This window comes from Peromyscus leucopus, chromosome 23 (genome assembly GCF_004664715.2).
Source record: "Peromyscus leucopus breed LL Stock chromosome 23, UCI_PerLeu_2.1, whole genome shotgun sequence".
In the NCBI taxonomy this organism is placed as follows: Eukaryota; Metazoa; Chordata; class Mammalia; order Rodentia; family Cricetidae; genus Peromyscus; species Peromyscus leucopus.
In genome coordinates this window covers 13,561,028-13,573,441 of record NC_051082.1, presented here as the reverse complement: position 1 = coordinate 13,573,441, position 12,414 = coordinate 13,561,028, and the positions used below count along the sequence as shown (strand labels likewise).

Here is a 12,414-nt window from a genome sequence, read left to right as displayed (position 1 = left end):
CCAAGGAGAAGCGAGCAACACACTGGCTGCCACCCCTGACCTTGCCGGGACAGGAAGGTCACTTCCACATTCTCACCCAGAGCTTAGAACCTTCCAGAGAATGCTTACCTCTCACATTCAACCCGTTGTCACATGCAAACTGTGCAAAAGGTGACATATAATTTGGGTCATAGGCCAGCTCGTGCGCTTGCTCAGCAATGCTCCTTGCGGTCCGTTGTATACTCTCGTAATTTGAATTCTAAAATGAAGGACGGAGTTATTTTTACCACCAAGCCTCATGTGAGTTCTGCACATCAGGACACTTGGTGCAGACAGCACGGTGAGGCAGAACACTTCCCCTAGTTAGAGAAGACACGGAGACAGCCAGGGACAAACCATGGCCCTGTTCCATGAGAATGCCTTTTGTTGACATGGTTCCAGATCTTCAATTTAGAGTTTCACTTTTGGTTTTCCACTTGAAAATTTTAAGGTATTCTTGCTAAAGTAGGGTGGTCTAAAAAGGTGTGTTCTGGCCACATTTTCATGATGCCTCAGAAGTCCCCATGCTCAGGAATACACCGAATCAGCCATATTTGCCTCAAGTAAGAGGCACCTTGGTACTGGCTCTGCTGAGGATGCCTTTCAGGCTTCCTATGGCCACGGAAGTCTTGCTTTGCTGTGTGTTCTTTGGCCACGCTGTCCTAGCTGCTTCCATTCCTCATCTACAAAATGGACGTGGGAGGGCCCAGACCCCTCGGGCCTGCCTTCCAAGGCTCTAAGTCCTTCAGTCCCAACACAAACCACCAGGGGCCAGGGCTGCTGGCGACGGGGCTCCAGAGGTCAATAGCACTGGCTGCTCCTGCAGAGGACCCAGGTTTAGTTCCTGGCACCCACGTGACCACTCACATCAGCTCTAGGGGATCCAGCACTATCTCCTTGCCTCCCCAGGCACCAGGCAAACATTCCTACACTTAAGATAAAAACAATGACTGTAGAAAGGAATTCATGGAGACCCAAGAGGTCCGTGCTTCCTACCACCTCCTTCCAGAGGCTCCAATGCCAGCCTAAGGCAGCAATCCCCTTACTTTTCCTTTCTGTACCAGCAGCCCGGATCACACCTTCCTCTTTCCCAGCCACTCACCTCTAGACTGTAAGCCCAGGGGAGGGAGGGAGCCTGCAGACGTCTGCTCAGCGCTGTAGCACAGGGTGCAGGAACCACATGGGAGCACGAAGCAGGCACCGAGCACCACAGGCCAGGCCTGGCATTAGGACTCCTTTCTTGTGGTTTTGGTTAGTCTTCCCTGCCAGGGTGAAGGACAAGACCTTTCCTCCTTCCCATTTTACAGACAAAGGCACTACTGCCTGGACCGTAGAAGATACACCCCGAGCCAGAATGGTGAGGGGCTGCATTACAAGGGCTAGGTTCTGCCAGCCAGTACTTGCACTGGCCTAAGAGACTCTGGGAGCCTGGCCTCAGGTACCAAACTTCCCTCAGCTGCAGCCCGGTCGGTCAGTCAGACCCCTGCTGCCTGGACCGCCTTCTGGTCTAACTGCTTCCCAGCCTTCCAGCCTCAGCAGCTGCTGGGGTGGGGAGAATCAAAGGAGAAGGACAAGCGAGTGCGTGAACACCAAGAGGAGCAGTAGTGAGAACCCCTCCCACCCTGAGCCCCAGGAGGGAGGGGAGGGAGGGAGGGAGGGAGGGAGGGGTTCAGGCAAGGGCTTCCTCCCAGTCCTCTTCTGAATGTTCCCTGTAATAAAGGCCTGTAATATTACAGCCATTGTTTTCCTGAAGGACTTTTCAAACCAAGAACAAGGAAAGGAACTCACTATAACCCGGCAGTGAGAGAACACAGCTCCAGGCTCCCAGGCCCCCCGGCCCCCCTGCCCTCACCTTCAGTTTCTTCAGCTCCTGAAGGATCATATAATCAGGCATGTTGTCAAAGAGCCCATCTGTCGCTGTGAGGATGATATCTCCTAACTGGACGTCGAAAGACGTGCTGTCAGCAGCGTCGGGGCTGTGACAAGGACAGAAGGACAGCCGGGTGAAGTGGGCCCCAGATGTGGGTCAGCGGCCCCACCACCAGAGTTTCACAACGTCACGAGGCTTCTAAAATGGCATCGACTAAAGCAAGTTGGGCCAGTGAGGTGGCTCGGCAGGCAAGGGCAACCACCATCGAGCCTGCTGACGAGAGTTTCCCATCCCAAGGACCTCCATGTCAGAGCAGAGGACTGGCTCCCACGGTGTCCTGTGACCTCCACACTCCTGCCACGGCATGAGCCCCATCCCACAACATAAAGTCACACTGAGAAAGGTTAGTGTCTCAAAGTACCATCTCAGTGTCTCAAAGGCTTATAGCAGAAGCCATCAAGCAGAGCCAAGTCTGGGCAGTCAGATCAGCCACGTCACGAGGCTCAAGAGGGAGGCAGATCTAACTTCCTCTAGGCCCTGTGGAAATGGCTTCTCCTTTCCAGTCTCTCTCCATCCACACCGGCGCACCCTTCTGGCTCTCAGGAGGCTGGGCACCCAAGGAGAACAGGAGCCCCATAGCAATAACTGTTACTTGGGGACACCTAGAGAGGCTTTGGCACAATCAAGCACTGTGTATCCCCCTACCCTGTTCGAGTGTGCCTGGCATGTGGAGCTTCAGGAAACATGTTAAATGACTCACTGCGAAAACACATAGCCCTCCCAACTGGGAGGGAAGCTTTAATATCTTGTTTAACAAAAGGCAGGAATCCATGCTAGATACAACTCCTTCTGTGAGAAGGAGCCACACACAAGTCCTTCTGTGAGAAGGGGGAGACATGCACAGAGCCGTCTAAACTCAGAGCACCTATCTGGAAAGAATCTAGCCCTGGAGCATCCCAAAGAATGTGCAGCTGGAGCAAGGGCAGAGGGAGACTCCTTGTTTTCTGAACAACTTTTTTTGTTTGGTTTGTTTTGGACAGAAGGCCTCAACATGCAGCCCAGGCTGGCCTTGAACTCCTAATTCTCCTGCCTCACTCTCCTGGGTGCTGGGATGACAGGTGTGTAACACTGAGTATAACTTCTAGAGAAAGAGATGGGAGATGTTCTCTCTGACAAAGCCTGAAGGAAAACAGATCTAACAGTGGGGGACGCAGGCCGGAGTTCCAGTCCCGTGACGTGGCTCTCGGTCACTCCCGAGGCCACCTTCACTGCTTCCCAGGCTGAAAGGGAAGCAGAGGAGTCTAACCATCTGCCTGACCCTGTGGTCAGAAGGAAGGCCGTAGACACTAACAGACAAGGGGCCGGAGCCACAGCACCCAGGCCGGTAGCAACCCACATTGTGTAAGTGTGTGAGACAGAAACACACAGTCAGCCCTGCCGCTGCCTAAGTCAGAGCTACACAGTGCAATGAGCAACGTCCTGGCTCAGCTTCACATGGCCGAGGGAAGGAGGCAGCACACATTTATAGCTAAGAGTGGCAACTAAGGACATGCAGCGGGAAGAGAAAGCCACCATCACACTGGTGGAAACTGGGTTAGTTCCTTCTGCAAAAATCAAGACAAACATGCAAGACTCTGGCCGGCTGTCTTTGCAAGCTTGTCGGGTTCTAGAAGTACAGATTAATGACCAGGTTGGCATGGGAGCTCTGTTTTATGCTGAGGTTTTTCTTTCCCCACGAGTGGCCTTTGCCATTCTGCCTGCGAGAGCCTCCCTCCCATTGGACAGTCCGTGCTCTGCTAACACTCCCACCCACGAGCTTGGTGTTCCGCCAGCTGCAGCTCTGCCCGTTCCGACTGAACACGCTGTGCCGCTGGAAACTCGACTGCACTGAAACCCGAGCCACAGTCACATGCTGGCGAGCTGGGCTCCACGGGCAGCCACCTCCACCTCATCTCAGGCCAGCAGAGTGTGCTACTAGCCTGCCTGTCCCCAACCTTGCTGGTGGATCTGCTACTCAGAGGTCAGAACAGGCAGCAGCCAATCAGGAGAAGCTGTCAGGGGCCTTCACTCCAAATGGTTCTGGCTACTGTGTATTACAGCCCGCTCAATAACACAAGCGAGCTGGTTCAGCGAGGGCTCAGGGGTGACACCTGCTGCCAAACCTGACACCCAAGATTAATCCTGGGAACCCACATGCTGGAAGGTGAGAACTGACCTGCACACCTGTGCCATGACCAAACACCTCCAAACATACAAAATAAATAAATATTTTAAAAATACAGTAAAATGTCTAATCAGACGCTCTTCCCACTAAGGCCATCAGCCTGACCTGAAAGCTCAAAGCACTTCCCTCTCTCTAGGAGTCGGCATCAACACTCATTTTTTTAAGGCCGGGTCTTGCTATATATAGCCCAGGCTGGCCTCAAACTGGTAATCCTCCTGCCTTAGCCTCCTGAGTGCCAGGATTACAGGTGCAAGCCTACCTAGCAAGCAGATTATTTAAACGGACAATACCAAATACTTAATTATAGCATATCCTCACTCTAAAGCCAAAGATGGCAGAAATACCCATTTTATGTTAGTTTGACCTTAAGATCTGGCTCCCTGTGAGGTAATAGGCAGAAAAGAAAGGAATAAGCACAGAGAGCATTTGCTAGGAGTTTCCTCACAGAAGAACTCACGGGGGATTGCCAGTAAGCACTCGCAGTCCCTAAGATGGCCAAGCAAAGTGTGGTTCGAGCCTTAGACTTACTCTAGTCTACAAAACGAGCAACTAAAACTTAAATGTAAAGTGTTCCAGTTGTTTGGAAAGGTTCCTCCTGGAAGTTTACAAATAAACTAAGAGACATTCGCAATCAGCAAGAAAGAGAACACCTGAGTGGCCCCCTTAGGGACGGAAGCAGGTCTGGACACTTCACTTTTGTTGGTGTGTGTATGGAGAGCACCTCTGAGTGGGCAGTTATCTGACAGACAGGACAGACATCTGCCTGTGCTCCCCTTGGCTCCCAGTGCGGTCACCACAGCCTGCACAAGCACTCGTGTGACGGTATGTTTACAACAACCCGGCTCAGCTGTGGTACCTCCAGAGAATAGGAGGGAACTGTGGCAAGCTACATCCTGCTCCAGGGAAGGGCTGCAAGCTTACCTGTCACTCAGGACGACCCCCTCGGCCTCCGGGGGAGCGATGGAGAGCTGGAATGGAGTGTTGAAGTAATGCTGCTGCTCATCAGACCGGTGCACAACTTCGCCGCCCCGGACCACCAAGAAGCCCGAGTCGCCCAGGTTTGCCGTGTGTAAGCGGTGGCTGCTTCTGTCCAGCACCACGATGCAGGCTGTGCTGCTACCTACCAACAGAAGGGCACCTGGTCACTCTCCCCTGGGCCGCTGCCACGCGTCACTCAGCTCCAGGGGGCAGCTGTGGTCTGAATCTTGTTTACACGGGACCACCCTCCTCTGCCCCACACCCAAGAACCTCAGCCGTAACCTAAGCAGGGCTGAGGTGCGGAGAAGAAGGGGTGCAGAGCACAGCAGGTGGGCCACCAAGGTGCACACTCTTCCTCCTACAGTGGTAGAGTGCCAGGGTACGGAACTTCCGAAGGCCCCAAAGCAGGTCACTGTGTTTTAATACTTAATCACTGGAACAAGGGCACCTCACCTGACGCTAGTCTCTAGGCACGGCAGCAAGACTTCCCTAAACTCACTAACATTTAAAATAGCGACGTAACCAGACGCCTTTTTTTTTTTTTTTTTTTGGTTTTGAGACAGGGTTCTCTGTGTTGCTTTGCGCCTTTCCTGGAACTCGCTTTGGAGACCAGGCTGGCCTCGAACTCACAGAGATCCGCCTGCCTCTGCCTCCCGAGTGCTGGGACTAAAGGCGTGCGCCACCACCGCCTGGCTCGTAACCAGCCTTCTAAAGCAGACTGCCATCTGCGGAAGCCGCGAAGCACTTTCTGGAGCCTGATGACTCACTGTGTGGACACCAGCGGCTTGCAGGTTACTTCTCAGAGACGGACCCAGGCGTACAGTCTCCGGCCTGGCTGACTGCAGCAAAGACTGCACCTGCCTCCACCAGAAGATGCAGCTCACCAGGGAACAAATGGAACACGCCCGTGTCTGTGCAACAATACAGACAGCTGGTTCTCTGAGATTATCACCAAGAACCGTAAGAAGGTAATGCAGGACTGGGCAGAGTGCAGAGAACCCACTCAGCCTTCCTCTGGGGAGGCACTAGGTAAATGAATCTAAGAGTCACAGAGCTCTGAAAAACGTACACACTCTTTATCCAGCAGGTCTCTCTGAAAGGAGTCGAGTAAGAAAACAGTAAGAAATGCAAGTCAGACTGAAAGATAAAAACACTGCCCAAGAGCCAGAGGACTAGGAGTGAGCCACACGTCTCCCTGCGCCACTAGGGCAGGCAGGCAGACAGGCAGGCGGGCAGCTTAGAGACCCGAGACTCGCAAGCGTGAGCACAGTCCCGCACTCAGCATCCGCACAGAAATAGCTAAGGACTGCCACTCGACACTCAGCAGTGGGAACAGTGGTCAGTCCATCTGCATCTGAACCCCAGCCCTGCCACTTCCAGGCTATACGGTCTAGCCCTGCTCAGCTCCCTGTTCACAGACACAGGACTAAGGGTACACCCTCAGAGAGACTCACAGGAGAAACCAGTTCAGTCACGGCACACCCTTCAAGTAGGGTTATGCAATAACAGCCATTAGGAAAGTGTTAAGGAATACCCTTGGAAAGGGAAGGTAAGTGAAACAAGCAGATTAAAGTTAGCATTGGGGGACTGCAGAGACGGCTCGCTGGCTAAGAGCACTGGCTGCTCTTCCAGAGGACCCAGGTTTGATTCCCAGCACCCACCTGGTGGCTTATGACTGTCTGGACCTCCAGTTCCAAGAGACCCATGCAATGCTCTCTTCTGGCCTCTGTGGACACACATACACACTCAGGCACACACATATACACAAGATAAGTGAATAAGATAAATTAAAACAAACAAACAAACAGTATTGGCTTGAGATGTAGCTCAGCTTGGTCCAGTGCTCTCCAATCATGCACCAAGTCCTGGGTTCAGTCACCAGCATCATATAAACTAGATGTGGGGCCCACAACTGTGATCCCAGCACTTACTCGGGAGGTGAAGGCACGAGGTTCAGCCACACACTGAGTCTGAGGCCAGCTTGGACTGCATAAGACCCTCTCTTCTTAGGAAGAAAAAAAAGCTAAAGCAAGCAAATGGACTGTGGAGAAACTCGGTGAGTCCCACAGCGCTGCTTTCCAGCTGTGCACCACAGGCAAGCCACTCAGCCAAGTTTCTTCCTGGCCAGCTGTGCAGAGCGAGTTCCTGTGTGCCTGCCTCACCAGGTATAAGCAGAGCACACGCAAACTGTGCGCCACCATTCTGTGCACAGACACGAGGAAGGAAAAGAAGTGCAGATGGGACTAGTATTCCGTTTTCTCAGAGGGATTCCGGATATTTGCTACACTGTCTCAATGAACATGTGCAGCCGAATGTAAAGGATTAATACAGCACATTGCATCACTGATGGTCGGCAATTCAGCTTCCTTGTTACCCGAAGCAGACTGATTAATAGTGACCTTGACAGCCCTTCAGTGCCTACGAGAAGGCAATGCGGGTGCTGCCGCCAGCCAGAGTGCCGCCAGAGCCTCCCCACGACCTGCTGCACAGCCCGCTTTCCTCCTAAACGCTTTCAACCACTCCTCAGGACACAATGGCTACCCAAGAGAGCTTCTGGAAGCTGATGGCATTAGATCTTAATGGAATCAAATGGAATGGGGGACGACACAGCCGTGGAGCTGCTCCTCGGTAAACACCCGATGACTCACTGTCACCATCCCAGGCCACCATTTCATGCCCCCGTGGAATGAGAATGGTCCTTGGGAATGATGATGGGCTCTCACGGCCAGAGCAGGAACAATGAACGAAAGCATGTGCAGCATGCAGTTTACACTCCTGCCCTGAGTGACTGCCGTGGGCACAGGGCTCAGACCCCACCCCCGTGGGAGAGGAGGGGCTGAAGATGAGGGTCGGTGTTCAGATGACTGACCCACACCAGCAGGTGCCCGGGCAACTCTCGCCAAATAGAATACAACCTTACTAGGTCTGACCCTCAGCTTCATTTCTTTTGTGGTGCTGGGCACTGAACAGCTTTGTGCACGCTAGACCTGTGCTCAAACTGTGTTAGAGCACCAACTGCAAGACTCCCCCACCCCTTTTGTTAAGGCCAGGTCTCGATGCACAGCCCTGGCTGGCCTGAAATTTGCACTGTAGATCAGGCTGGTCTCAAACTCAGAGATGCACCTACCTCTACCACCCAAGTGCTGGGATTAAAGGCGTGGTGAGCCACCATGGGCAGCAACCATTCGGATACTTAAGAACTTACTACTGTATGTAAGGGTTTCTGAGGACCCTTACATCAACAATAAAGGCTTGCCCTTTAGAGCAGATTTGCTTTGTAGGCTTTTTAAGAATTGCTGAATCAGAAAGCAAAGGCAGTCTGGGGAGATGGCTCAGTGGTTAAGAGCACCCAGATCTTCCAGAGGACCTGAGCTCCATCCCCAGAACAGACAGAAAGTGAGTGGTTCACAACACCTGTGTAACTCCTGGCCTCCACAAGCACCTACACATGACACACTCACAGAGACACACACATAAGAGTAATAAAATAACTTAAAATCAAAGCAGAGTGTAACCATCTCGTTTACGATTCCACTTAACAAGGTTCAGTCAATTCAGCAGTCAGTCGGCCAGACCTGCTCCAGTTCAGCTGCAAATGCCCAGGAGGTGTGTGGGTCAGGTCAGGGAGGTATATGCACACCAAACATGGCAACGAAGGATTTTAGAAGAAACAGTAATCCCAATGTTATATATAAGTAAACTTCATATATGTCCTTAAATTTATTTATTACTATCTCCAAGTTACGTGGAGTGAAAAGGAAGGAAAGAAAATGTGCAAAAAAAAAAATCAGCTCCCCGCTCCCCAATTCAAACCTTTGGCAACAAAAAAGCAGGATATTCTGCGCTGTAACTGGCTACCCTATGTCCAAGTAAACAACAGGGCTGGAGAGATGGTGCCCACTCCCTGGAACACCCTGGAGACTGCCCAGGAGACTGCGTTCCACTCACAGTGACTTATCCACAGTCCCACAGCTCCGACACAGGTCCTAGGACAGGATCTAGACTGTCCCACTGACCCGAGCACGGCCTCTGAGTACAGCAAGAGGAGCAGTAGAGGCCCTGTCGGCCTGCACCTCAGCTCCAGAGAGAGAGAACCCACTCCAGGAGGCTGTCTTCTGACCTCCACATACGTGCTGTGGCTCACGTGACCCCACACACAAAGAAATAAATAAAATGTAGTAATAAGAGGAGGGCAGGGGGCTGCTGAGATGGCTGGGCAGGTCAAGTGTCTGCTGGCCACCTGAGTGATCCACACAGAAGAAGGAAAAAATGGACTCCCTTGAGTTGCCCTCTGACCTCCACATCTGGGCACATACCCATAGTACCACTAATAAAATACAAACTTGAAGAGGAAGTGAGAAAAGCAGCACCATGCAGAACCCAGGAGAGCTTCCAGTAGGAGGAAGATGAAGCTGCTTACAGGAGACTGAAGGGGGCAGTGAGAAGGAGCCTCTGTGAAAAGGGTTCAAACCCAAGGCAGGGGACATCTTATGTCACTGCTCACTTCAAATGCAGGTGTGAGCAAGGGAGGCTCCTGGTAACCAGAAAGGGTCTGGCAATTGAGAATGCCAGGCACCATGGGCAGCAAAGCTCTCTGAGTTCGAGGCCAGCCTGGGTTACTGGTGAGATCTTGTTAGCCATTAGTGAGTGGTGTGAGGAGGCGCAGTCATCTACTCACCCAGCAAAGGAACTTTGTTTTGCAACAATTCACAGTAGCTCGTGGTGAGAATCCCGACAGGGTTGCTGGGAACGAAGCGTCCTTCTTTTACTAATCGCTCACACGTTCGCATTAAAGTCCCTGAGAACTGAGACGGGTCCACTCCATAGTCTCTCCATCCTCCAACGCCATCTGCAACTCCTGAAACAGAAAAAAGTGCTCTGAAAACCACTGCCATTGACTGAGAACGCAGCTCAGTACAGAGCTGCTGCCCCGCACACATAAGGTCCCCAATTCAGTCCCCGGTACTGCCCAAAACAACCAAGAACCACTGTCACCAACTTCCCAGCAACCCTTACTCCACCTCACCCTCACAGCTCACCCCCACGATACCCACGCAGCCTTACTCAAGAGCACCCTTGTACAAACATCTCTGTTCAGCACCCCTAAATCATCTGCTTACTATTTAGTCTTTCAAATATTCATGACGTGGTGGTGCATGCCTTTCAAGCCAGCAGAGGCAGGCGGATCTCTGTGAGCATGAGGCTATCCTGGTCTACAGAGTGAGTTCCAAGACAGCAAGAGCTACAAAATAGAGACCCTGTCTCAAAAACAAAAACAGCAGCAAGAAATCAAATATTCATGAATAAACTTAACTACCAAAGGGCATAGTCTACTGGCTAAGATTTCAAGCTCACCAAAATTATTACCTTTTCTTTTGGGGAGGGGGGGTTTCAAGACAGAGTTTCTCTGTGTAGCTTTGGAGCCTGTCCTAGATCTCACTCTGTAGACCAGGCTGGCCTTGAACTCACAGAGATCCGCCTGGCTCTGCCTCCCAGGTGCTGGGATTAAAGGCGTATGCCAACAACTGCCCGGCAAATTATTACCTTTATACAGAAGTATCAGTTATTAATATTGTTGATTTTGTAAGAAAGAATAAGTTGATTTAAAAAAAAAAAGATTCATTCATTCATTCACTCACTTAATTTATTTTTGGTCTTTCGAGACAAGGTTTCTCTGTGTAGCTCTGCCTGTCCTGGAACTCACTCTATAGACCAGGCTAGCCTCGAAATCACAGAGGTCTACCTGCCTCTGCCTCCCGAGTGCTGGGTTAAAGGCCTGCACCACCACTGCCTGACTATGGAAGTGTTTTGCCTGCATCATGGGCATGCTGCCTGTAGAGGGCAGAAGAGGTCATCAGACCTTCCGTGAGCTGCCATGTGGGTGCTGGGAACCGAACCCAAGTCTTCTGCAAGAGCATCCAGTGCTCTTAACCACTGAGCCATCTCTCCAGCCTCTGGCTCTTTCTTTAAGTACCAATGTTAGTGATAACACTGGGCCAGAGCTGGCACTCAGGACAAAAGGCAAAAGCAGAGCCAGAGCAAGTGCTCATGCACACAAAACCTGGGGGGGGACCAGCCCCCACCATTATTTACCCCAGGGACTCTTGAGGAACGAGGGAGACTTAGAAACAGAGGGGAGAGAAACAGAGAGAAACGCAGGATAGACTCAAGTGGGCCTGGATCCTTATCCAAACAGAATCCAGGACTTTATTCCAAAGGTCTATTTATAACAATGCTAAGGGGTGGAGGAGCAAAAGAACTCCTCCTTGCTAGTTACAGTCAAGTAACTAGAAACACCTGGTACCCAGGCCCATGGTCCAATCAACCTCTTATGCACTCCTTCCCGGTACAGTCACTAGGAAACCTAGTGGTCTACAACAGAAACCAAACCCCAGAAGCAAAAAATACACATAAATGACGCTACATCAAAAAAAAAAAAAAAAAAAAAAGAAAGAAAGAAAGAACAAAATGGAAACCATATTCCACCCTTTTCCTCTCCTGCAGAAAAGAACCACAGCCCTGTAGGGCTGGCCTGGCCAGTCCATGTGTGCTCAGGGATCTCTGGAGACAAGCTGGTCCACAATGAGCTGTGCTGTGAGTGGACTCTGAAAACTTAGTACGAACAAGAGAGAATGTTGTCATTATTTTATACTGCCTAGATATTCCAATAGTATTTTGGGAGCCAGGCCTGATAGTACAGGCCTATGATCCCAGCTACTCAGAAAGACTGCACGTGCAGGCCAGGCTGGGAAATTCAGAGATTCTGTTTCAAAATAACAAGTCAGAAGTGGGCTAAGCTATAGCTTAGGGGCAAAGCCCCTGCCTAAACGTTCACAAGATCCTAGGTCCAACACCTAGTGCCTTGAACAAATAACATTCTGGGTAGAATTCACTAAGGAGAATGCACTACGAACTGATTTCACTTTTTCCTGGGACATTTAAAATCACATAAGTGGCTCATGTTGTATTTCTACTGGATGATACTAGTGTGGACTTTCACAGGTCCACAGGGCTGCTGGTGAGTACAGAGTCTGCTCAATGCTCCTTTCAGCAACGTGAAACTAATGTTCCGTCAATAGAACCTGGACGTCAATATTGTACCATCTCCCATCTCACCCCTTGCAAAACAACACGCTTCTTGCTCTTTCCAAAGTTAAAATCAATTTCTGCCTAGTGGCTTTAAAGAAACAGAAAATGTCAGACATATATGTAACACAAATTCTAAACGGCTTTTTAATAAAAACCCAGACCCAGATATTGGGTTAAATGTTGAAAGATCAGAGGCAAAGGAACAAGTCACAGCCACCACCTCTCACCTCACCAA

The 12,414-nt window shown here is 51.0% G+C and overlaps 1 protein-coding gene across 2 annotated transcripts in view; it reads right to left on the bottom strand.

Moving 5' to 3' along the window:
• Positions 1-12,414, bottom strand: part of Pptc7 (protein phosphatase targeting COQ7) — a 43,061-nt gene that overhangs the window by 4,391 nt on the left and 26,256 nt on the right. For both annotated transcript variants that reach the window (XM_028885907.2, XM_037198689.1), the window contains exons 2-5: positions 9,769-9,948; positions 5,034-5,232; positions 1,871-1,994; positions 109-238 (exon numbers count right to left, since the gene is read on the bottom strand). In XM_028885907.2, the coding sequence (XP_028741740.1) occupies positions 109-238; positions 1,871-1,994; positions 5,034-5,232; positions 9,769-9,948 (633 nt within the window). The remainder of the gene's footprint in view (positions 1-108; positions 239-1,870; positions 1,995-5,033; positions 5,233-9,768; positions 9,949-12,414) is intronic.